The sequence below is a fragment of the Pinus tabuliformis genome, chromosome 3_2 (genome assembly GCF_031772625.1).
Source record: "Pinus tabuliformis cultivar Carrire ecotype Pingquan chromosome 3_2, CPIR1, whole genome shotgun sequence".
NCBI classification, from domain to species: Eukaryota; Viridiplantae; Streptophyta; class Pinopsida; order Pinales; family Pinaceae; genus Pinus; species Pinus tabuliformis.
This window is the reverse complement of record NC_142302.1, coordinates 128,424,303-128,448,986: the sequence shown is the minus strand read 5'-3', so window position 1 is coordinate 128,448,986 and position 24,684 is coordinate 128,424,303. Positions and strand designations below refer to the sequence as shown.

The following is a 24,684-nucleotide window of genomic DNA, read 5'->3' as shown; positions in this document are numbered from 1 at the left end:
GGAAAAAAAACTAGCCAATTTTGAACTCACAGATTTAGAGGAAAAGACAGGAGCACTAGACGCAATCCAGGTGGATTCACCCATTACCTAAATGTTGTTTATCATATTTGTTAGTCTAATATTTAGTCATAGTTTTGTTGAAAATACGTTAAATATAAAAACTCTTACACTTACACCATAAATTGTAGTGGTAGGTATTTCTGTTTTTAAGTATCTCATAGACTTTGTCATCTAGTTTAGACTTTTTATATGGCCTAAAATAGTAATGCTATACCAATAGTCTAGTTTTCCCAATAAAAAATTAATAAGTCTTTTTAGTATTTTTAATATAATTTTGGACTTGATTTTATTTTTAAAAAATAAAAAATTATATACCTCAAAGTCACAATTTTAGGTAAATATAATATCTCAAAACCTCTCACAACTTAAGTGCCTGACATGAACTTATTGAAACCCATCGTAGTGTATTTTCCACGAGTAATGAAATGATATTTTAAGGTCTACTAGACTAAAATTAGTCTATGAGACCATTAGTTCCTGTTTTTCGCTCTTTGCAATTCAGTGCTTTTCCGATTCAAATTGATGATGAGCTGACCCAACCTTCCAGCGATCTCTTCGCTAAAAAGACAATGCCAAGACACTGATGCTAACATGTTCTCATAACTTTCTCTGATGTCTTTGAATGCATCACATTACAAAATGAAATGTTTTTATGATTCCAGAGCCGAGACGTGCAAAATGTGCACACCCTTTCTTCCCAAGTTTCTTTAGGCTTTTTCCACCGTCCTGTTTCACACCGAAGTTGATGTGAGTTGGTCCTTAATTGAGCAATAAAAACCTCTGCCCTCCATGAAATGCTAGCTCCAATGAACTCTTTTTGTTGTAAATCACACGTAGGGTTGAATTCCTCAATGTAATATTTCTTCATTCTACCCAACTCTTTTCCCCATACCTTTTTACGAAACTTCTCCATAACAAAATCATTTAGCTCCTCGCTATTTGTGAGGTAGATATCCCTTTTTTGCAATCATGTGTAATTTTGTTTCATCCATGTTTTCTTTCTTTCACTGATGCCTTCATTGAAGATAACATTAGGCCATCTACCTACTCTCATTTGTTCAATTCTTTTTAGATATCTTACTCTCATTTGTTCAATTCTTTTTAGGTATCTATGAGCCGCACCATAGCAATTGCTTCAATGGAAGTTGCACTTGTTCCAATCAACGTTATCTCATAAGGTACAAATTTTTTTATTTTGAACTTGGTCATGATCAAGTGTTTTTGGATTTTCTCAATTTATTTCCATTTTGAGTGGGGAGTGTTTCAATTTGTAAGGTAACACACCCTGTTTGTTGCAACATGTAAGTAAAGTATAAATTATAACTCCACGTCAACAAACTAAATGAACTTCGAAGCGCCCAGGCTTCGCTCTATGCTTTGGCAACCTCTGTCCATGGACATGACACCGGAGTACTTCGATTATAAGGGGTAACTCTGCATTGCCTGGATTGGTATCACGTTATAACTGTTTCCTCTTTCGTTGATTGGTATTTGATACTTTCAAAGATGAGGTATATGAAAGCTTGTAAGGATTTAGACATGGGGTGCGACCTAACCAACCAAATTCCTCCCTTTGCTGCTGCTCTCTCCGACTCTTTCCGCTTCTTAAGATGTTCTGCTTGCTTCTCTCCACTAAAAAGCAATACTCACAACGCTGACACTCTGCACCATGTCCATCCATGCGAAGGCCAATGCATAGGCTCTGTAATTTACTGCACACAATATTGCAGGGATACAGACTTTAAAAGCCACATAGAAAGCGGAGAATGCCACCTTCTCAGCCTTATAAAACAAGAAGGCTTCGTTCCCAAAACCTTTCCAGCCCTTGGGGGTACTTGTGATTTACGAGTTGCTCTGAGACTACTTGCTCCCCATTGCCAACGCAAACATTCAGGATCCTTTAATTCTACTGCCCATCCTATTTATGTTAATCGCGGCATCAGTAATTTAATGACCAATCATCAACTACTTCTCCACAGCAATGCAGTCAGTAATATCTATCGCCATGAAGATTGTGAAACAGATGAAGATACAGATACAGCAGAAATGGCACATCAAATCCGCGAAGGTGCGAGGCTCATGGCTTTAGCAAGACAACATGCTGGAGTTTACATTGGAGATACAGAATATAATGCGAGTCAAAATTTTGGGCAAAGGCTGGAAGAGGAGGTCTTATAATTACGAATGGGGTTCAAGTGCAGGTGGATGAAGAAATGCCCACACAGGAAACTGGTTTATTCCAAGTTGAATTACAATGTGTTGTGCTTGGGACTGCTGTTTATGGGTCCCTGTTTTCATGGTGTAATCACAGTTGCAGACCCAATGCCTGCTACAGGTTTGTCTTGAAGACCGAAAGAGGATGGTTGGATTCAGAGGCCCAAAAGGTGTCTCCAGGAAATGGTGCTCTTATAGAGCCAGGAAATGAGGACTTCACTATTGTCTCTTCGGCGTCAGAAACCATGGGTAGCATGGCTATTCCCTATCCTCTTATTCTGTTTTTCCTGCTAGTTGTATTGAGGCCAATATTCCCTCATATACAGATTGGGCCGAGTTCAGTTTCTTATTGTTTCAAACATACATTTGCACTCCGCTCTTTTAGGAGATTCTGTTAAAGGATATATACAATTTTCTTGAAAGCCTGAGAAACATACCCTCGGGCCTCAGGGCATGCTCCGCATAGATCAGACCTCTTTTACGTTATTTGCCATGTCCGAGGAGTAACTGTCTAGTATTACGCCATTATTGCCTGGCATTTGCACCCAGCCTCATCCCTTTGAAACTCATGCCATTTGAGTGGAGCAGACCGCAGAGTACCTTGGTGGATGGATTAATACTCTGCTGATTCACTAGTGAATTTGACTAAACCGAACTTTGATTCGTCTCACAACTTCTATAAAGCTTGGGACCTGCATCAAGGAAGTTGTATAGATTTATGTCCACTTATCATATTTGGTGACTGTAGAATCGCAGATGTAAAATATCTTTGGCCAAAGTATATTAAATTAAGTTGTTAAGAAGATGGATGATACTGCAAGAACTTCAATTTAGGGTCATCTCACACTCCCTTGTCATTTTAAGTGAGGAGATTAAAATTATGTTGTAACTTAAGTTCCACTAAACCCTGGCAATTTCCTTGTTTAGAAGTTGGTCACCATGTATTTTAAGTAAAGAAGGCAGACAAAGTATAATAATGAAATTCAGTGAGTGTTACTTTTTTGACAGAATCATTAAACAGAGTTAGCGCAAAACTGTAGTCAAATTAGAAAAAACTTTAATCGAGTATAAGTTAAGCTATCCACCAGTTTGTAGTGACCCTTAATCAGATCTCACCAGCATCCAGTCCAAAGCAACTTCAAGATTGTTCTAATTAATCTGCCTTCTGGACCTTACTATAGTTTTATTCTGGCATCTGTTTTATTCATTTGTAATGGTTAGTGCCAAGTTGCCTTTCTGCTATCAGATCTAACTTGCTTTCATTGTTCAAAAATAGATGATTGTCATATCTATTGGGACTGAGATCTGTATTGTCTATTCAGAAGATAAATCCTTACAAATTATATGCTGCAAGTACTGGTAACTGAACAATAGATCTATCCTACAGTCATTCATGGGTTAGGCAAGCTAAAGTTGATTAAATACATTGACAAAATGGGCTGATCCAAAATTGAACCAGGTCCCTCCATCTACCAAGGCGTCTATCTCATATCCATTAGGGCTCCATACAATCCATTCCTCATGGAAATGTACCAGTTGGGAGTAGAGCCCCTTTGTTGGCTAAAATAAATAATCGACCTTTATTTTCTTAATTGTTTAATATAGCTCTGACACTATTTCAATGTGTATTTTTGAATTCGTTTACTACAGTTGATCTTTTTTATCTTCTCAATTAACTTTTCAGTACCCTTCAGGTAACCACATGATCCGTTGTTAGAGTAACACTACAGAATGAGCACCACAACAACAAATTACAGAAATTTTGTTTCACCTTACACATTTTAGACTCTAATTCCTATGGTGCAACTCATGAACTTAGCAAATCAGACAATTCAACACATAGACAATAGTGCAACTACTGTGTGAGTAACACTACAGAATGAGCATTCACGAATCACAACACAAACTACAGAAATTTTGTTTCACCTCACACAGTTAAATTCATATGTGGCAACTCATGAACTCAGAGCATCAGACAATTCCATGCATAGACAATGGCTCAACAAATCATCTCTGATATTTCATTCTCCTTGTAATTACGCCGTAAGGCGTTCCCTCTGAAAGGAACTCCCCCTCCATGCCGCGGTGTCTCGTTATGGGCCCTTAGATCGATTGTTAGACGATGGAATAAACTCCAGCCATTAGATCGTCGGTGAAAAATGTTGTAGGCGGTTCAGATTATTGGAATGTCGTAGGCAGTTGAGAATATTGCGCTTTTTAGAAACCGTTTTCGTGATGTTTTCCATCCTTAAGACAGTTGTCACTCAATGATGGGCCTTCCCCTCAATTTTGCCATCCCCTTCTTCATTTCCATTCCCCCTCTCCTTCCATTAATTCCCTCGCCGCTCTTTCCACTTCCTCTCTCTTCACCAATGCATCTGCGCCCTTCTACGCTTCAATGCCCACGGGAAAGCTTAAATCAGATGGATGTTTTCCATCTTTGTTGCTTTCAGTTTCATTGAATGTTTGTTTCCCACTTGCCTGAGGCTCTGTAACTGCTGGACTTGGTTTTGTTGTCTTTTGAGAAATTAGATTAGCTCCTGAAAACGGACCATGCACAAAAGGGCACTTATCACCCTTTACACAATATCCCTGCTGAAAAAATAGCAGGTAACTTTCGGTTTGTTTGCAGTGCTAGATGCCAGTAACGATGCTGAGGACGATGGTGGCACTATTGATGGTGTTGGTGCTCCTGACAAGCCATCTAGTGGCTGAAACAGAAACACAGATACACAAGTTAGTGTCATAAATAGATTAAAAAAAAATTATACAAAGAAAGTATACCTGCTTGATATGTAGAATCGACCAGAGCAGAATAGCTTCTCAAAACTTTATGCAGCAAAACCTCCTCCGGCTGTCCGATGAAGACAATATTGTTTTTTCTATTTTGTGAGTTAGTTCAACCGTATATCTAATTTTCTGAACCTCCAGCCACTTCATTTCCATCCTATTTTGAGAATACAGTTACACAAAAAGAGGCAGGAACTCAGCAGTCAAGGAAGGATAAAATGGTAGCATTGGGTACTTTGCGCAGGTTGGAATTTTTGGCACTGAATACAAGGATCTCTATTAGGAGCTTTGTGGGCCATTTTATGTTCTAAATACCAGGGTACCTACCTGATGGATTTGCCACTTTCTTTACAGAATCTCTTTTATCAATTTTTGTATATTTCTTTCTTTTCTTTTAACAACTCTTTTCTCTCTGTTTATCGTTGCAGCCTATTGGGCAGACATTCTTGTATTTACAGTTATTAGAAAGCAATTTTGTGGTACAAATTTCCTTCTATGGTTGCAAACTTTTTATGGGATTCAAAATATTTCTATGCAATCTCTGATATTTATTATTACTCTGCATTTGTGAGATGAATATTTGCATGAAGTTATTAGTATGACTAAAGAATTCTGTGAGATGAATACTTGCATGAAGTTATTAGTATGACTAAAGAATTCTGAGCAAAGTGTAGTCCTTGATAGTTACTACCATTTTGTGTTACGAGATGGATTTTTTTCATGTTTTGAATATATCTGAAGCTGGTCTAGAGGCCCTAGGAACAAACTTGAACTGCTGGATTCATTTGCTAATGCTCAGTACATTTTATTTTCATATCACGAAATGTTAGATATCTCCACCCTTCATTAGTATTTCTAATATTTCTGTAGACTCTTTAAGTACCAAAGACTTCCATTTGCAGTGGTGCTTGAAGATACTTGTGCGTGCCCGGCGACCTTCTGTCTCTTCCATGCGATCAATTTATGTTTCTACAATGTGGGATAAAGATGCCCAATCAAAAGGCATTGTTTTAAATATTTAAATTGAAAAGGCATTGGTCTAAAGATTTAAATATGGTTATTTATGTGCAAAGTGCATTGTTTCCTAGCCAAGAACATGTCGAGGAACAACACTGTGAATCTACAAATACAAACACAAATGTTATTGTACGAATCATGCCCGTTAATAAACCATGTGGATGAGAATGATGATGTTCTCATTTGATCATCCATGCTTGTGGGTGAATCCCTGATGAGCAATCCTTAATTGCTGTGCATCCATGTTTATTTGTTTATAATGTAATTACTAAATAATACAGTTGTTTTTGAATGCTATTGCTGTCATGAAGTTGTTGATAGTCTCATAGCACTCTATTAAAAAAGTTTGTTGCTGGTACCGAGAGAGCCTAGGGAGGCATCTGCGTATGTCACATGCACCTGAAACAGGCAATTAAGGATAAATATAAAAGGATATTGAGACAAATAAGAAGAATATGAGTCTACCTTGTTAGCTGGATAAACTTTCTGCTTGTACCACGCAGGTCAGTCCTGCAAATCAATCGGAACTATCTGGATCTGATTGAGGCCCTGCATTTTATTTTCACAGCTCTATCAATGCAATACAAAACCTACCAACAAGGAGAAGGGGAATCAGCGAGATAAATACCTTGTAGTTTCTGGCAATCCAAACGCGCTGGGCATATGGGCATGTCAAACTGACATACAGTCTGTAAAATCCGAATCAAATTTAGTAATGAATACCTAAGCAACTTATCATACAATTCGTATTCCAGTAGAATGTGATAACTAATAGTAAAATGCAGAAATCATTAGAATTAAGATATACACCTCGGGGTTCCATCAAACAATGGCGGAGGCTCTGATTTAGAATTGAGAACGGGGAGAATTGAATGGCTGCAATCAAACAACATGATGCCATAGAATACATTTTAGTAAATTCTGGCACAAGCTTGGATAGACGAAAAAAATTATGTAAAGATCAAACAGCGATTGCTTACGGTGCTGCCATGCTAATCTGGTAGAATTGCTGCTATATAAGTATTTCTGCAAAACAAATACCAAAAGCTTACTCTACTATTATCAGTTGAAGAATTTATACGAACCATACACATTCTCAATCACCCATACGGATGGCTGGATATACAAGTGCCACCGAACAGTATTAGCCCGATATTTTTTTTATATCAGGGTGAATCGTTAAACGAATGTTCAAGCTACAGAGTATATCTAGGAATTTAATTTATGATTTAGTAAGAGTTGAGGCAGGATGTTAGGGCTTATTTCTTTAGTTTTATCATTACAAAAATTTATTTATTGAAAGTCTATTTCTTAAGTCTTATTCTAATCCGCTAAAGATGTTAAGGTTGTATTTGAAACGAGAGGCTACCACTATAACACTTAAAAATATATAAAACAGTTTTTAATCTAAATATATTAGGAATTTATGTCTTAGCAATAGTCAAAACACCTAAAAATAATTACGCCGTAAGGCGTTTCCCTTTGAAATGAATTACCTTAGCTGATGACGTGTCCTATTATTGACCATGGATTTTTACGCCGTAAGGCGTTTCCCTTTGAAATGAATTACCTTAGCTGATGACGTGTCCTATTATTGACCATGGATTTGTTGTGTTAGACGATTGAATGAAGATTGATCGTTGATCTTCACACTGACTTTTTGTCTCCCAACCCAATGGCCTCTCTGTCTTCAGAGTTATTGTTCGGGATGTTTCCTCTAGAGGTAGTTATTGTTCGGGATGTTTCCTCTGGAGGTATGCGAGCTAGGGCTGCAGCACGCAACTCTTTTTTAGTGGCAGAGAAAAATCCAAAATCTGTTCCCCATGAACCAGCTAGATATTCCTTCTGCCCTTGCGAGCTGCTTAGTTTATTATTCGTTAAGTTCGTCATTTTTACGCTCCGTTTCATTCGCCCAATCTCAGGTTCTCACTCACTAATTTTCTGTTCAAAGGTTTTATCAGAGCTTTCCACCGCTGTTTGTAGGGCATTTCAAGTTCTCAGGGCGGAATTCGACCTATCTGTTATCCACCAGGTTGGCATTAACTAACCCTTTACCCACATTTTTTGGATCTGCAAAAAGCCTTTTTAAATTTCTGCTCTGAATTGATCACGGTAGAACAATTCAGCGGTTAATTCTTCTGTGTTTGTTTGGACTCTTCATAGAGGGATTTTGTGAGGATCCATGCTCTGTTGATTGTGCAGTAAAAGGTTCTTCACTGCTCTCAGGATTCTTTTCTTGTTTGATTTGTGCAAGGGTCTTAGGCCCAGCAAAATTTATGGCATCTGTCCTTATTTCAGTGTTCCTAAAAGTTTGACCTCTAGGTACCCTGGATTCTGATGATATAGAACCATCTGCAGGCATTCTGCCCCTCTCCTTTTCACGATACTTGCTTCTGAAATGATCATTTAAGCCCCGTCTGCTTGGTGAGCTTCTGGACCAAGCCCTCTCTAACTTGCCTTCTTGATCAACGTCTATATTGTCAGATGGCTCTCTTTTGAAGCCACTAGCCTCTACTTGAATCCTACCCTGCAATCGCCTACTATTGTGATTCATACCTTGCCTTAACTGGTCCCTGTATATATCTTGCTGTCTACGGTCATCATCTTGTTGCCTAGAGCCACGGTGAAATTCACCATGTCGACTATCCACATGCTGTCTCTTTTAAGGGCTATCCACTACTTTAGCCTCACCAGCCCTCCTATGTTTTGAAATCCGGTGGCGGAGATCCTCCATATTGTTCCGTTCATGATCATCTTCACTAGAGAAAGACCTCCTTTCTCGCACAATCGGTCTCTCCAGAACCTTGTCATCAAAAGCATTAGACTGCTTTTGGCCACCGCGCTCATATCCCCTGTTTTTATATGGTTCATAAGCTCCATGGTCATACTGAAATTCAACGTCATAGTAGCCAGTTCGGACAAGCTCTCGTTTTTTGTGCATATTTCTTTCTCGACCATTGATTGCATCTCTTCCAGATTCCATATCATGTTTATAGTAATGAGCATCCTCCCGGTGGCTTAGTTGGTCAGGTCCATCATCCACAAGTACATCAAATCCTGGCGATGATCCACCCAGCAAATCCTCCAATTCCAATCCATTTTGTAGTCTCTCTTCTGGAGGATGAGACGTGCGTATCCGAGACCTGTTTCTTGAAGCATCATGTATCCTTTGTCTTGTAGGTTCAATCTTTGGCAAAAATTGTTCGACTTCATGTGGACTTCCCTTTATATAGGTAGGCTGAGATCTTGATTGAGAGACATGTCTAGCTTCTGGTTGCAACTGGGCTTCCTTGACATTATTTGACTGCAGTGTTAAAGGATTTCCCAAATGCCCTGCTTGGAAGTTATTGGACTGCAATGCAACAGGGTTACTTGACTGTGACGCCTTGAAGTTATTTGCCTTTTCTAGCACAGGGTTTCTTGACTGCACTTCCTGCAAGTTGTTTGACTTCAATGTCATGGGGTTGCTTGACTGCACTGCATTAGGATCAATTGATTGCACTGCCTTGGGAAAGCTTAAATCAGATGGATGTTTTCCATCTTTGTTGCTTTCAGTTTCATTGACTGTTTGTTTCCCACTTCAATGTCATGGGGTTGCTTGACTGCACTGCATTAGGATGAATTGATTGCACTGCCTTGGGAAAGCTTAAATCAGATGGATGTTTTCCATCTTTGTTGCTTTCAGTTTCATTGAATGTTTGTTTCCCACTTGCCTGAGGCTCTGTAACTGCTGGACTTGGTTTTGTTGTCTTTTGAGAAGTTAGATTAGCTCCTGAAAACGGACCATGCACAAAAGGGCACTTATCACCCTTTACACAATATCCCTGCTGAAAAAATAGCAGGTAACTTTCGGTTTGTTTGCAGTGCTAGATGCCGGTAACGATGCTGAGGACGATGGTGGCACTATTGATGGTGTTGGTGCTCCTGACAAGCCATCTAGTGGCTGAAACGGAAACACAGATACACAAGTTAGTGTCATAAATAGATTAAAAAAAAATTATACAAAGAAAGTATACCTGCTTGATATGTAGAATCGACCAGAGCAGAATAGCTTGAAACTGGCTATGACTAATTTATGTGAAGGCTGCGGTCTGTGTTTGTATTACACCACTGACCAGTTCAACTACAACCCTCTCCTAATGCAAAACATAACCATTACTGCTAAAAAAAATGCTACAAAAAAAATGTTACAAATAGGATCTGTATCATCATTAACAAGATTCAGTGCAGACAAAAGAAACAATTATCTTGAATAGCTGCGAGAACATCACGTCAAGCAACACATGAAATCAACATTTTACACTGACATTCCAAGCAAAACTACAACAAAAAACCACCATTGTGCTTGCCAATACATGCACAGATTTGCAAACAGCTTTCAACAGATCTTCTAATACAAGTCACTAATCAAGAGAAGATGCCACCAAGCTTCCTAGCAAAGTCGTCGTCATCATCATCTTCTAGAAAGTCTTCAATCTTCTTGCTCATCTTCATTCCTTTCCCACTCTTCATTGTCCTCATTCTCTGCATGTTCCAAATCATACTCTTCATGGTCAACATCTTCATTTCTGTGAACAGCATCATTCATTACTGGATCTTCCTAGTCATCCACTACAACAGGCTTTGCTCCATTTGAAAAGGCTGATGGTTTGTCTTCTACAAGAGTATCCACGTCATTGGATGCCTCAGTGTCATCCACCCCAGGAGTAAAAGTGGGCAGTTCAGATGTGTAACTGTCACCAGCTGGAAGTTCTCCCTCTTCAACATCTTTTTCAGGTGGTGGCAAGCCATCATTTCCCTTGCTCAAATTGAAACTCTGAATGGCCTGACCCTGCCCTTCTGTAGGTATATTTCCTTCATTGTCACCATTTTGTTGAGTCACTTTCCGTTTTTTCTTCAGAATATCACTTAGTGGCTTTAGAGCCTGAAAGTCTTGTTCCCCACTTGAATCATTAATTACCTTGCCCAATCTCATCTTCCTTCCTTCCCAAGGAAGATTTTGTCTTTGTTTGTCTGGACTCTTCATAGAGGGATTCTGTGAGGATCCATGCTCTGTTGATTGTGCGGTAGAAGGTTCTTCACTGCTCTCACGATTCTTTTCTTGTTTGATTTGTGCAAGAGTCTTAGGCCCAGCAAAATTTATGGCATCTGTCCTTGTTTCAGTGTTCCTAAAACTTTGACCTCTAGGTACCCTGGATTTTGATGATATAGAACCATCTGCAGGCATTCTGCCCCTCTCCTTTTCACGATACTTGCTGGAAAAATTTCACATTATTGAATTCTTTATTAAAGAGATCTGTAAGGGCTTGAAAGCTTTAATTGCCATCATTGCAGATGATAGAAATTTCTATAATTTTTCCTTTACCTTTTTTGTTGAGGGTTGATCAAATTTTGACAGCAAGGTTTGTACTCCGGTGGTTCGAGCCCGATTTACACCGATGGGTAGGAACTCAAGAAGGGGGTACAAGGAGGCGTGGCGGTGGCTCGACAAAGAGGGAAAGATGTAATACAAGAAGATGGGGCTTCGTCGTGGGGTAACTGCAGGGGAATGGGTAATCGTGTGAGGAACAATGGGAATCGTTCGCGTGGGCGCGGAGGAGGTTCTGGTAAGAGCTTATTTGTATATGGTGGAGCTTTAGTTGAGTGGCAGCCTTTGTGCACGCCAAGTTCGGTGACATTTGTTATATTTTTAATTGTTTTTTTCTGAAATGGATTGATTGTCATGCGCTTTAGTTTTGCCAGTTCAAATCATCCACGCAAGGAATGCAAAAATTGGGGTTGAATAGAGGGTTCCATCATTTGAGGAGAAGGGGAGTAGAGTGAATGTGCCATGGTTTAGAGAGGACACAGAAGGCTCAATACTGGTTCCTCTTGTGGAGATGTACTACCTGGCATTAAAAAGTGGGTCTTCTATCAATCATATACGACTCTGGTTGTCCCAATGTAGAATGGGTGGCTTTTTATATATTTGAACGCTATTTGTCCTAACTTGATCTTCAAAAAAATGAATCTATATTAACTTTCGATTGTGGAAAGTAAAAGGTTTTTGATCAATTACAGACTACAGTCTTTGCCTAACAACAATTAGCCGCATTTTCATTTATAACCTTCAACTTTAGAAAGAAATAGTCGAAAAATAGCAGAAGCAAAACGCGAAAGGAAAATCAAACCCCAAAAATTGAATAGATGTTCAGAGATTTGACTGGTTGCCTGGAAAATGATTCGGAAAGGCCACGGTGAGAAGGATCTAGCAGAATCCTCGGTCAAATCTAAAGCTCAATATGATAGCTTTCAGCAGATCGAGTCGAGTAATATCTGAGCATATCGTAAATGACAACATTCAGTCATGTAACAATTTGTTCTAAAAAGTCACTTATAATATCCTTCCACTTGTACCAGTCAAGCCCACATTACTATATTCTTATTAGATGCACACACTAACCATACAACGATTAACATTTTACACTACACACTCGTCATTTAGAAATAAGATGTATATCCTTATTTCTCATTTAACCAGCTATTATATTCAAGTTCCTTTTGTTAAAAAAAATTACAAGAGTTTTACACAACAACATTGAAAGAAAACTCCTTTTCTTTGTTTTGAATCATTTGGGAAATTCAACCAAAGGAGGGACATTTCTTTCCAACCTTTGTGTAAGGGACATTTCTTTCCAACCTTGGTGTATGGAAATTACGTCAATATTCTCTCGAGCCTTTTCTATTGTCAGCGCAATTAATAGATAGTATTCAGCATAATTTGTTTTTGGTTTCTGGTATCAAGACCCCACAGTCTGTTCATTACATATGTTTCTATATCTATTTTTTATTTATTTATTTATGTTGACTTCCACCTCCCTATAATCTCACATAGTTTAAACTAGGAGGAATAAGCAACCCTTTATACACATATATTTTCCTTTATGTGGGGTAAAACATACTTAGCGTAATTAGGCAGGCATTCTAACGGATCAAGAGATATCCATCCTTGTTGCACACACACTTTGTATGTTCACCATCACATATTACACACACATCGCTCACACACTAAGTTTATTTAAAATCTGTACAAAGGGTATTCCATTCCGTCTTGCACTGTTGGGTGATCTTGCAGGGAAATATAGATTTGAACTTGGTTTTTTTTAATTTTATTTTTCACACCAAAAGTGAAAGTAAGACTCCTTAAAAGCAACCTTAACTTCAACTCATCTATTCTTTCAGCAAGGTCCACAAAAATAAATTGATAGTTTTAGTTAGGACCACAGGGGTAGGCATCCAAATAATCCATTGTGGTTGTTTCAAATTGAAACAAAGAAATTGTCTTTTTAGGGAGCTGAAAATCCTCCACAACCTGGTGACAAAAAGTCGGTGATGAGAAGAAACTCATGAAGGAGAAAGGCATAGGTTGTGGATTATAATGGGCCTCATTGAATTGCCTAGTTCTTAGTATGGATTTCGGGTCTAATGTTGACAACCAGAAGTTGATATTCTCTCATCCCCACTACACGAAGGTAGCTTTGTTTCCAAACATAGGGAATATTTCCCTATAGGTGGTAGGGGCGGGAGCACTTGCGCCTGGTGTGGATTTCAAATGATTGCTAGAAGCGTTTCCAATTTCTCAAATATATGGCCCCGATACCCCTTATGATAACCCTTCATCCATATCTTTGTTGATTTTTCGATTGGTGGCTTGAGACCCCACTGTTGTAAAAATATCACAAGTTTTCATTGCAGTTAGCAAGCGTAAGTCCTTGTTTAAGCCCCATCTGCTTGGTGACCTTCTGGAACAAGCCCTCTCTAACTTGCCTTATTGATCAGATTCTATATTGTTAGATGGCTCTCTTTTGAAGCCACTAGCCTCTATTTGAATCCTACCCTGCAATCACCTACTACTGTGATTCATACCTTGCCTTAACTGGTCCCTGTATATATCTTGCTGTCTACGGTCATCATCTTGTTGCCTAGAGCCACGGTGAAATTCACCATGTCGACTATCCACATGCTGTCTCTTTTAGGGGCTATCCACTACTTTAGCCTCAACAGCCCTCCTATGTTTTGAAATCCGGTGGCAGAGATCCTCCATATTGTTCCGTTCAGGATCATCTTCACTAGACAAGGACCTCCTTTCTCGCACAATCGATCTCTCCAGAACCCAGTCATCAAAAGCATTAGACTGCTTTCGGCCACCACACTCATATCCCCTGTTTTTATATGGTTCATAAGCTCCATGGTCATACTGAAATTCAGCATCATAGTAGCCAGTTCGGACAAGCTCTCGTTTGTTGTGCATATTTCTTTCTCGACCATTGATTGCATCTCTTCCAGATTCCATATCATGTTTATAGTAATGAGCCTCCTCCCGATGGCTTAGCTGGTCAGGTCCATCATCCACAAGTACATCAAATCCTGGTGATGATCCACCCAGCAAATCCTCCGATTCTAATCCATTTTGTAGTCTCTCTTCTGGAGGATGAGATGGGCGTATCCGAGACCTGTTTCTTGAAGAATCATGTATCCTTTGTCTTGTAGGTTCAATCTTTGGCAAAAAGTGTTCAACTTCATGTGGACTTCCCTTTATATAGGTAGGCTGAGATCTTGATTGAGAGACATGTCTAGCTTGTGTTTGCAACTGGGTTTCCTTGACATTATTTGACTGCAGTGTTAAAGGATTGCCCAAATGCCCTGCTTGGAAGTTATTGGACTGCAATGCAACAAGGTTACTTGACTGTGATGCCTTGAAGTTATTTGCCTTTGCTAGCACAGGGTTTCTTGACTGCACTTCCTGAAAGTTGTTTGACTTCAATGTCACGGGGTTGCTTGACTACACTGCATTAGGATCAAGTGATTGTACTGCCTTGGGAAAGCTTAAATCAGATGGATGTTTTCCATCTTTGTTGCTTTCAGTTTCATTGATTGTTTGTTTCCCACTTGCTTGAGGCTCTGTAACTGCTGGACTTGGTTTTGTTGTCTTTTGAGAAGTTAGATTAGCTCCTGAAAACGGACCATGCACAAAATGGCACTTATCACCCTTTACACAATATCCCTGCTGGAAAAATTAGCAGGGAACTTTCGGTTTGTTTGCTGTGCCAGATGCCAGTAACGATGCTGAGGACGATGGTGGCACTATTGCTGGTGTTGGTCCTCCTGACAAGCCATCTAGTGGCTGAAACAGAAACACAGATACACAAGTTAGTGTCATAAATAGATTAAACAAAAATTATACAAAGAAAGTATACCTGCTTGATATGTAGAATCGAGCAGAGCAGAATAGCTTGAAACTGGCTATGACTATTTTATGTGAAGGCTGCGATTCGTGTTTGTATTACACCACTGACCAGTTCAACTACAACCCTCTCCTCATGCAAAACATAACCATTACTGCTAAAAGAAAATGTTACAAATACAACACAGGTATATAAAATTGTTTTCTCTAAAATGAAAAATTGATCGCAACTTAAGCATTTGCTCTTTTGAAATCCATTTTCCAGGTTTACATGAACGTTGAATTATCAAAAATGTCCTCAAAGTCTCTCAACCTAACATTGTTCGATCAAACTGTCCTGAAAGTCTCAAGCTAACAGATTTTGCCGAGGTTTCTGTAAATATTTTTGTGCATATTTATATTATTAATGAAATTCCCTAATACATTAAAAAATGTGCTAGATGCGTCTTCCAAAATCCATCCCAATATATACTTTAGCCAAGTGTACACCAATTACAACACTGTCCATAGATCTACTCTACTTTCTGTGAAAAAGGGTTGTTTCAACCTTTGAATAAGAAAATATTGCATCAATTCTACATACAGTTGCAGCAACGCCGCCACTTTCTGGAGCTCCCAAAAAATAGAATTGAACAAAGGCTTATAATTCCCAGTTATTCAGTGGATGATTGTCCCATTTTTAATGGAAATGATGGCATTTACACAATAAAATAATGAATTAGGTTTTTTTAATGATAAAATAATGAATCTTTTTAGTGGGCACATTTCGGCATAGAATCTCACAAAGCTGCATAAATTTTATTTGGAGATGTCATGTTCATTCAACTGGCCAGACAACCAACGTATTATAATAATATAATTTATTTAATAGAGGAATTGTAAGGATACTTCACGAACAACTTCAAATGCAACAATTTCTTTTACAGAACATGAAAAACCATAAATGTCCCAATACTATATAGTATATACCCATTTTATATCCACCACAAATTAATAAATATATTAAAACAAAAAAAATACCAAGGTATCTTCAGCTATGGAGACATCAAAATAATTAACCCATGGTGTTACTCGAATAGAAAAATACTTTCATGTAATTCAAATATTATTGAAATTTTGGAATGATCAGAAGCAACTGTAAAAATTTCCAAGACAAACTGTTCGCATTACAATGACAATATGAAAACTAAAAAACAATCATTTGCCAGTTATTTAATACTCAATGCCTTAAAATTCCACAGATTACTGGAGGAATCACCTATTGTTCACAGTTGTAGCTGCAAAGTGTTATCGTCTTCATATAATTAAGAATATTTACCAAAGTCTACATTATTCAAATGATAGTAGCTGCAAATGCCAATGAGGTAATTGATTCAAAGGCATCATTGATCCCTCTGGTGAGAAGCATAATATGTTCTAAAATTAAGTTATGATATTTGCTTCTGCATAGGCTCCTCTATATTATATAATATTAAACAAATAGGATCTGTATCATCATTAACAAGATTCAGTAGAGAATAGCTGCGAGAAAATCATGTCAAGCAACACATGAACACTGACATTCCAAGCAAAACTACAACAGAAAACCATCATTGTGCTTGCCAATACATGCACAGATTTGCAAACAACTTTCAATAGATCTTCTAATACAAGTCACAAATCAAGAGAAGATGCCACCAAGCTTCCTAGCAAAGTCATTGTCATCATCATCTTCTAGAAAGTCTTCTTCTTCTTGCTCATCTTCATTCCTTTCCCACTCTTCATTGTCCTCATTCTCTGCATGTTCCAAATCATACTCTTCATGGTCAACATCTTCATCTTCATTGCTGTGAACAGCATCATTCATTACTGCATCTTCCTGGTCATCCACTACAACAGGCTTTGCTCTATTTGAAAAGGCTGATGGTTTGTCTTCTACAAGAGTATCCACGTCATTGGATGCCTCGGTGTCATCCACCCCAGGAGTAAAAGTGGGCAGTTCAAATGTATCACTGTCACCAACTGGAAGTTCTCCCTCTTCAACATCTTTTTCAGGTGGTGGCAAGCCATCATTTCCCTTGCTCAAATTGAAACTCTGAATGGCTTGACCCTGCCCTTCTGTAGGTATATTTCCTTCATTGTCACCATTTTCTTGAGTCACTTTCCGTTTTTTCTTCAGAATATCACTTAATGGCTTTGGAGCTTGAAAGTCTTGTTCCCCACTTGAAACACCAATTACCTTGTTCAATCTCATCTTCCTTCCTTCCCAAAAGCCTATTCACATTTCAATATTCTTCCACACACTATGCCTTACGGCGTTTCCTTTGCAACATTAGGTGCAAATGCTAGTTAGGTTTGTTATGCGATTGGTGCTCTAGGATGGCTTTCAGGTTCTTTGTTTGGTTTGCCTGATTGATTGTGTTACTTCAAGTGCCTATGAATGCCGGAGTGCCTTGTTGAATGATTATCTGGTAGTGTTTACGGTGATTTTGATGTCTTTTTTTGAATGGTTTTGACTCACCATCTGCTAGTGTTGATGATGAATGAGCTCTCAGAATATCTTGATCTCAATAGATAATTCATTATGTGTGCTGCCTGCTTTTTAATCTTATTGATTCATTGAGTTCATTTGATCAACTATTTGGATGATCCTTGCTGGCTGCTTCATATCATTCTGCTTTTCCTTAGGAGAGTGTTACCTCGACTCACACTTAATGATAAAAGCCCTAATCCACAAGGTGCAACCCAAGGGGGAAGTACTAGGATGGTCACAAGTGTTACCGAAGCAACCTATTCTCTCACTTTTGGTTGGCTCTCCTCCAACTTAAGGGGGGTATCCTTTGGTATTAGGATTACTAAAACTATCACAAAGAAACTCGAAGCTGATGTGAAGATATAAATTTAGGAAAACAATGTCTTTTTGTAGTATAAAGAAGTAAAAAAATGGAGGAATCAAGAGATTATTGCCAATCCAACAAGGAGAATAGAGTCAAGAGGCCAATCCAAGAGGGAAAGCTCAATAAAGAGTTAAGCCTACAAGGACTACAATATGCATGCCACAATAAGAACTTAGCATTATTGAAAATGATAGTAAAGGAATACTAGGAGGGCTTTAAAAGTTTAAAGTGCCACTTCCAAACTTTGCCAATGAGGTACGTTCACCATGGGGTATTAACCTAGCAACCGTTTAGGTTGATGTAAGATGCAATAGAATAATCCATGGACAAGACAACTGAGAGTCAAGGGGGGAGAAATTCCTCCCACAGAAAACTCTTCCAATACAATAAATATATCTTTCACGAATGGTCAATCAATAGCAAGTACTAGCAAATCTACAATTATATGTAATAATAGAAAGCATTATAACAATAGCCACACCTTGATAGGAAAGAAACCCTTCCACATCACACATGCTTCAAGAAAGATATATCCATTAAGCTCCAAAGAGGGGAAATTCCAAAAATCAAACCATGGAAAATAATGAAGAGAGAAAACCCTTAAATAGGTTTGAGCTCCACCTTCATCTACAATTAAATAACAACATCTAAGGTTAAAACCCAAAACTAGCCTATGGAGGAGTAAAGAAACAATATCCTCCGACCAACTAATCAACATTACATAAAATACGAAGTTGTCAAGCCATGTCTACAAATCTTCAAGAAAATAGCTCCATGAAGGTGGGACTTCTCCATCAAAGAGGGCATAAGACATGTCAAAGCTCCAAATATCTAGCCTACAAAGGTCTCCAAATGTAGTGCCCCCACAAAAAGTGTGATGAAGCCCTAGATCTAGGGTTTGAAACCTCCTAGATCTCCATAAAATTTCAAGTGTAGCTCTCCAAGGTGAAACACCCTCCTCAAATCATGCAAGGGCAAGCGAAAACCCTTATAAGATGGCACATGTGGCATCCGAAGTTGAGATGTCCTCCTCACAAGTAAATGTGTAATAAAGTTCCTCCAATAAGGGACATCCTCAACCATGAGCATATACACAAGTGCAAGGTACTTCCTTAAGGTGGAACATCTCCTTGAAATCGGATTTGAATCAAGTCAAACCTCCAAATATGGCAAGTGTGAGATCTCTAAGTAGAACATCCAACTAATAAGGCATGGAAGAGTGCAAAGTATTGGAATTACTCCTCAAATCAAGTGCCATGAAAGTGGATCCATGAAACATGACACCAAATTCATGAAAAAGATGTGCAATGTCATCAATGCTTAACTAACTGAATGAAGAAAAGGGGTGTTCTCTCTTTAATCCAATATAATAATAACATGCCTTAACATGTGTGCAAAACATTCCTCCAAAATGGCTAGGGCGAATCAATAATGTGTGAGAAGGTGTGCAAGGTGGCCTCATAAGGTGGAGTGCTTTATTCCATTCATGAGTATGTGTGCAACAAGTCCCACCAAGCTCAAGCTCCAAAGTGTAACCACCCTTTACAAGTGTGTAATCTACTAGATCCACCCAAAGGGATCACATCCCGCTGGCCAAACTAGCAGAGCCTAACCCCGAGGGTGTTGAGGAGAATTGACCTCGTGACCTCTTAATCGATGAGGTACTTAGCAATGGGAACTCGACCAATTGAGCTAACTCTTAGGGCTTGACACACTTTGAACTTGCACAAACAATTGATCCTACATTTTTTATATCACATCAAACTCACAACTGTTGAAGGTAAAATTGATTGTTGGGTCCGATGCAGCACTTATCAATCTAAGCTAATATTTACTGTCCCTGGCTACAAGGATTAGCTTGATTAAATCTTTAGGGTTTCCCCCATATACGAGGAAAACTCCCTTTCCTTCAGTCTAAGAGTGGGGCAAGGCCACTGAGGTGACAGTGGGTGGCTTGCCTGAGAGTTGCCTTTAGGCTGTCCCACTGGGATAAGGACTTTTCTTCTTAGGAGAGGGTTCGAGCAGTGACAGGTTCCATCCCTTCAGTTGGCAATTTCTCTTGCAAAATTACATCATAAGCAGTTCATTTCACAATTTTGTTTAACTTTTAGCACATGAGAGTAATTCTGATCAGTTATGCTTGGTTTTGTAGAGCTGAAGAACCAGTTTCATGGTCCAAGAGTTGTATTACGAACAATAAGGAAAGTGTTAAAAGGTGAACAGATTTTCATAACATACACAGATTTGATGCAGCCCAAGGTATATTTTTTCTCTTTATCTCTGATTCCTGATATTTGTTATTGTAATCTTAGTTACATTGTGGAATGTGGGGTCCATTTGTCAATATATAGCTGCAACCATGAGAAAATTGAAAATTAATGTATCTAATGTCAATTTTATAAGTTTGTGGTTTTAACCAGGGTAATGCTGCTTAAAAAACTGACTCTTCATCAAAGGAAAAAAACTGTGAAATAGACGTTTGTGATGAAAAATACAATATAGAAATACATACAGTGTGCCTGGTCCTTAAATATTCTTTTTTGCTTCCTATAGTCATTCAATTCTTCCAATGTTTGCTTCTGTTACTCTTGCTCAACTGGGTGATTGACTTGTGTCACCCAATCCCTCATTGCAGACATGTTGGTTGACTTCAAGCATAGTTGGTGAATTAGAAACAACTGCGGATATTACTATTGCAATTTTAACTTTGCAGAGGTGGAAATTGATCTCAAGCTCATTGATAAAGTTGAACAAAACTCAAATATCCATTTATTTGTGGGATTTTTAACAATTTTTGTTACTATGGTTTTGACTTTCCAAGCAGATGGCTAATCCCAAACAAAGTAACATGAAAGTAAGGCTTTTAAGAAATGTAATGTCCTCTTCTAATTAAATTTCCCAAGGGAGGACGTAGTTAGGCTACTTAACCCTGTAGGTTATAGTCATTGGTAGAGGGGGGACCCATTATTTGTTGTGATTTGGGTAACATTAGATAATATGGGGTAAATGGAGGGAAACTTGCAATAAAAGTCAAATTTGGGGCAAATGGAGGGAAACTTTTTAGCCACTCAACTTAAAACTAGGAGGGAACCCCAAAGGGAATCTATAAAAAGGAAAGAGGAGATTCATTGTGATCATCATGGATTGTGGTTATTTCTGATTTTTGAGCTGAGGCTCTTGGAGGGTTTTAGAAATCTTTTCTCTAGCTGGTTTTGGTGCTGAAAGATTCCACCCTAGCCAATCCACCTTTCTTTTTACTCTATTTAGCATAATTTTAGAGGCAACATTCATCCATTTGGTGGCAATGAGGGTTTCTGAGTAGCATCAATTCTGTGGCAGCGAGGGTTCTGAGGCATTATCTGGGGCCTGGGCAGTGAATCATCCCTGGGACATTATCTGAGGCAACGACCGATCTTTAACAGTATTATCTGTGGCAGCGCATTAACTCTGAGGCTTAATTATGGCAACAATCTATATATGAAGCAATTCTGAGACAATGAGACACCTCTAAGGTTCTCTTGATGTCCGTGGATCATCACTGAGGTATTAATTATGGCAGCGGATCCTTTCTGAGGTATGTTCTATGGTAGTGGGGTATCTCTAAGGCACTGTTGTGGCAACAAATCACTTCTAAAGCTTTGACTATGCTAGCAAAATAATATTTGGGGCATTTTTGAGGTCTGGTATGTTGCAGCAGGCTATCTCTAAAGTACTGTTGTGGCAATGAATCACTTCTAAAGCCTTGACTGTGGCAGCAAATAATATCTGGGGCATTTCTGAGGCTTGGTCTGTGGCAGTGGGGTATCTCTAAAGGCTGGAATTTCCCTCTGTGAGGTAGCAAAACAGTGCAACCAAGGTAGTGATGAAGAGGGAGATCCCTTCCCTGAGGCAGCGAGGTTGGGAACCCCTGTTCTGAGGCAGTGAGGGTGCATCTAGGGCTGTGATAGAACCCTACAGGCCTCTATAAGTCACTTGTGGCAGTGGAGGTCAAGGTGCTATTCTTGAGGCCGCTGGCAGTAGAAAGGATATAAATAAAGGGCTGTGAAGATTAGGAGGGGCTGGCTGATTGGAACTAAAGCAGATAGGACAAATACATCTTGGGCAACCATCAAGGCCGAATCCGAGGCAGAAAGTGACTAAGGATGCCAGGACTGTAGCTGGTTGTAAGGTCGTATAAGGACAGTAGGGTCTGCTGATGCAACGACATTAGTTTGTGAATCTAATCTACAATGTGTTATTGGAAGGATTGTGGCTTTGTAACCTGCTATATACTGTTGAATTGGCTTTATTTTTATGAGTTGCTGGTGAAATCAACTACTTTGTTTACACTGTTTGTGCATTCAATATTATCTCTGTTTGCAGAATTGAGGGAATGCTATGATTTAAGTTTAGAATACAATTTTGTCATGTGCTTTTTCAACCCCAAGGGTAATTTCCCTAAGAGTGATATTACAGTAGTATCAGCGCTATGCATCCTGATTCCTGCCTGCCAGCTTGTGAGCATATGAACTCTTGATGCTTCCGAAGGATAGGGAAAACATCACGGTCAGGAAAAAGAATGGTACTCACAATTCAGTCATGGAAGACATGGAAGAGCAACCACCAAAAATTAACCCCTTTGACATCTTGGTGGAATCTAGCAAGAGGGCAGAACAAATAGCTCAATAAATGGCACAAGGGCAACAACAGATAGCTCAATCAATGACACAAGGGCAGCCGTAGATGGCTCGACTTTTACCCATATGTTGGCAAATCTGAATAATGCATGTAACGATGCTGCAAATGGATCTAATGGAAGCAGCAGGAGTGTGGTAGAAGCAACAACCATAATCCTGGTCCTTTTTGTTGGAAATGTAACTAGTTTTGGTCTTCATAATTGTTGTTGTACTCATTTCAATATGTATCTTATGTAACAAACAAAAGAAGAAAAGAAAAAGTTATTATTTTAAAGCATGGGTTTCATGCTCTTTATTGATGGTCTTCTAGGTAAAAGCATGTTCTTCATGCTTCTAGGGTTTGTTAGGTCATAGGATTTATTGTCATGAGTCAAGAGAGTCAACATCATGTTTATAAGACCCTTCTAGGAAAAATATATCTTGTAAAAGAATTTATTTTGAGTCTAGAAAGTCCTAGAAACCTCCAAAGTACAAGTCAGCCCTGGAAGCTTCAAGTCGGCCTAAAGGAGGGAATTCGACCCCTTGGAAAGGCTATATAAAGGCGCAGTTTGACCCCTTGGAAAGGCTATATAAAGGAGCAGTTCGACCTCATTTCGTACTCACTCATCAACAAGTTCGATCTATCAAGAAAAGGTTCGATCTAAGGCTAAAAGAGGCAAAGAAGGAGGAGCGAAGGTCTAGAAGGCAAGAAGTCAAGGAAAAAATTGTTTTTGGGCTCAATATCTCTCACATGTGCGAAGAACTAGGGTTTCTGCAGCTACAAAAGAGGTCGAAACTGTAGGTCCAAATTGCAGGAAGATGAAGTTGCAGGAACAAGTTGCTGGAAGAGCGAGTATTTTATTTTGACTTCATTGACCTTGGAAAAGGTTGTCTTGCTCAAAGGAAGGTCCCTTGAAGATCTGTTTCGTTGCTGGATCAAAGTTTTTGCAAGTCGAAGTTACAGGTCGAAGGTGAAGTATGAAATTGTTGGACAAAATTACAGGTCGAAGTTGCAACTAGAAGTTGATTGGTGCAGGATTGAGCTGTGATAAAGTAAAGGACTGACTTGGTACTTGGAGGAGGACTTGGGCTAGGGTCCAGGTCTTTGTTTCATTTGAAGCAGATTCTATAAGAAGAGAAGAGTTTCTGGGTTTTCCCTTGGCTTGGAGCCTAACTTCTATGCCCACTGCTCTATTATTTTGCTCTTGATATTTATTTGATGAAGAAGATCTAATTAAGAAACACAAGAAGAATAATAAAGTTCACAAGCAAGTATTAAGGATAAGGAAAACTAAATTAATAATCTGCCACTTTGCATTTTCCAACACTTTTAACATCCTTTCACAAACGCACACATGGGCAACCAGTAGGAGGACCCCTAGACCTCTACTACCCTAGTTTCTAGATGGTTAGAGAGTAGTAAACCAAGGACCTATAGAATAGAATGGTGATTTTTCAGACTATTTTTGGGAGTATGTGTCACTAGGAGAAGATGTTTGAGGAGCTATGACCTTTACTTAGTTCAGTAATATTAAGTACAGAAATAGCCCCAGGGGCACATAGCAGAGCTATGACCTACTGCGCAAGGTTGGGAAATTGTCCATCCCCTCTTTCGATGGATCATCCAAGTGTTCAGCAAGGTCTTGGATACAAAAGTTAGACACCTACTTCCAACATAACCCAATGTTGAAAGCAAAGACTCTCAAATTTTCCACCCTGCATTTGGAAGGAGAAGCGCATAAATGGTGGTACCATGGATTGGTGACCTTGGACATTCCAACATCACCTATTACGAAGACCACACAAAGATTGATAGACTGATTTGACAAGAAGGGTCCGAAGATACACT

General features: G+C 38.9%; 1 protein-coding gene and 1 long non-coding RNA gene across 2 annotated transcripts in view; one reads left to right on the top strand and one right to left on the bottom strand.

The window, feature by feature from the left end:
• Window positions 1-1,419: 1,419 nt before the first annotated feature.
• Window positions 1,420-24,684, top strand: part of LOC149180138 (SET domain-containing protein) — a 181,160-nt gene continuing 157,895 nt past the window's right edge. The window contains 3 exon segments of the mRNA XM_089415920.1: window positions 1,420-2,224; window positions 2,227-2,523; window positions 20,333-20,439. Of these exon segments, the coding sequence (XP_089272046.1) occupies window positions 1,567-2,224; window positions 2,227-2,523; window positions 20,333-20,439 (1,062 nt within the window). The 5' untranslated portion in view covers window positions 1,420-1,566.
• Window positions 6,708-7,145, bottom strand: LOC149180141 (uncharacterized). Its single transcript, XR_016256895.1, has 3 exons — window positions 7,062-7,145; window positions 6,892-6,957; window positions 6,708-6,770 (listed from the first exon to the last, which is right to left on the bottom strand). It is a non-coding gene; the product is annotated as an uncharacterized LOC149180141 (long non-coding RNA).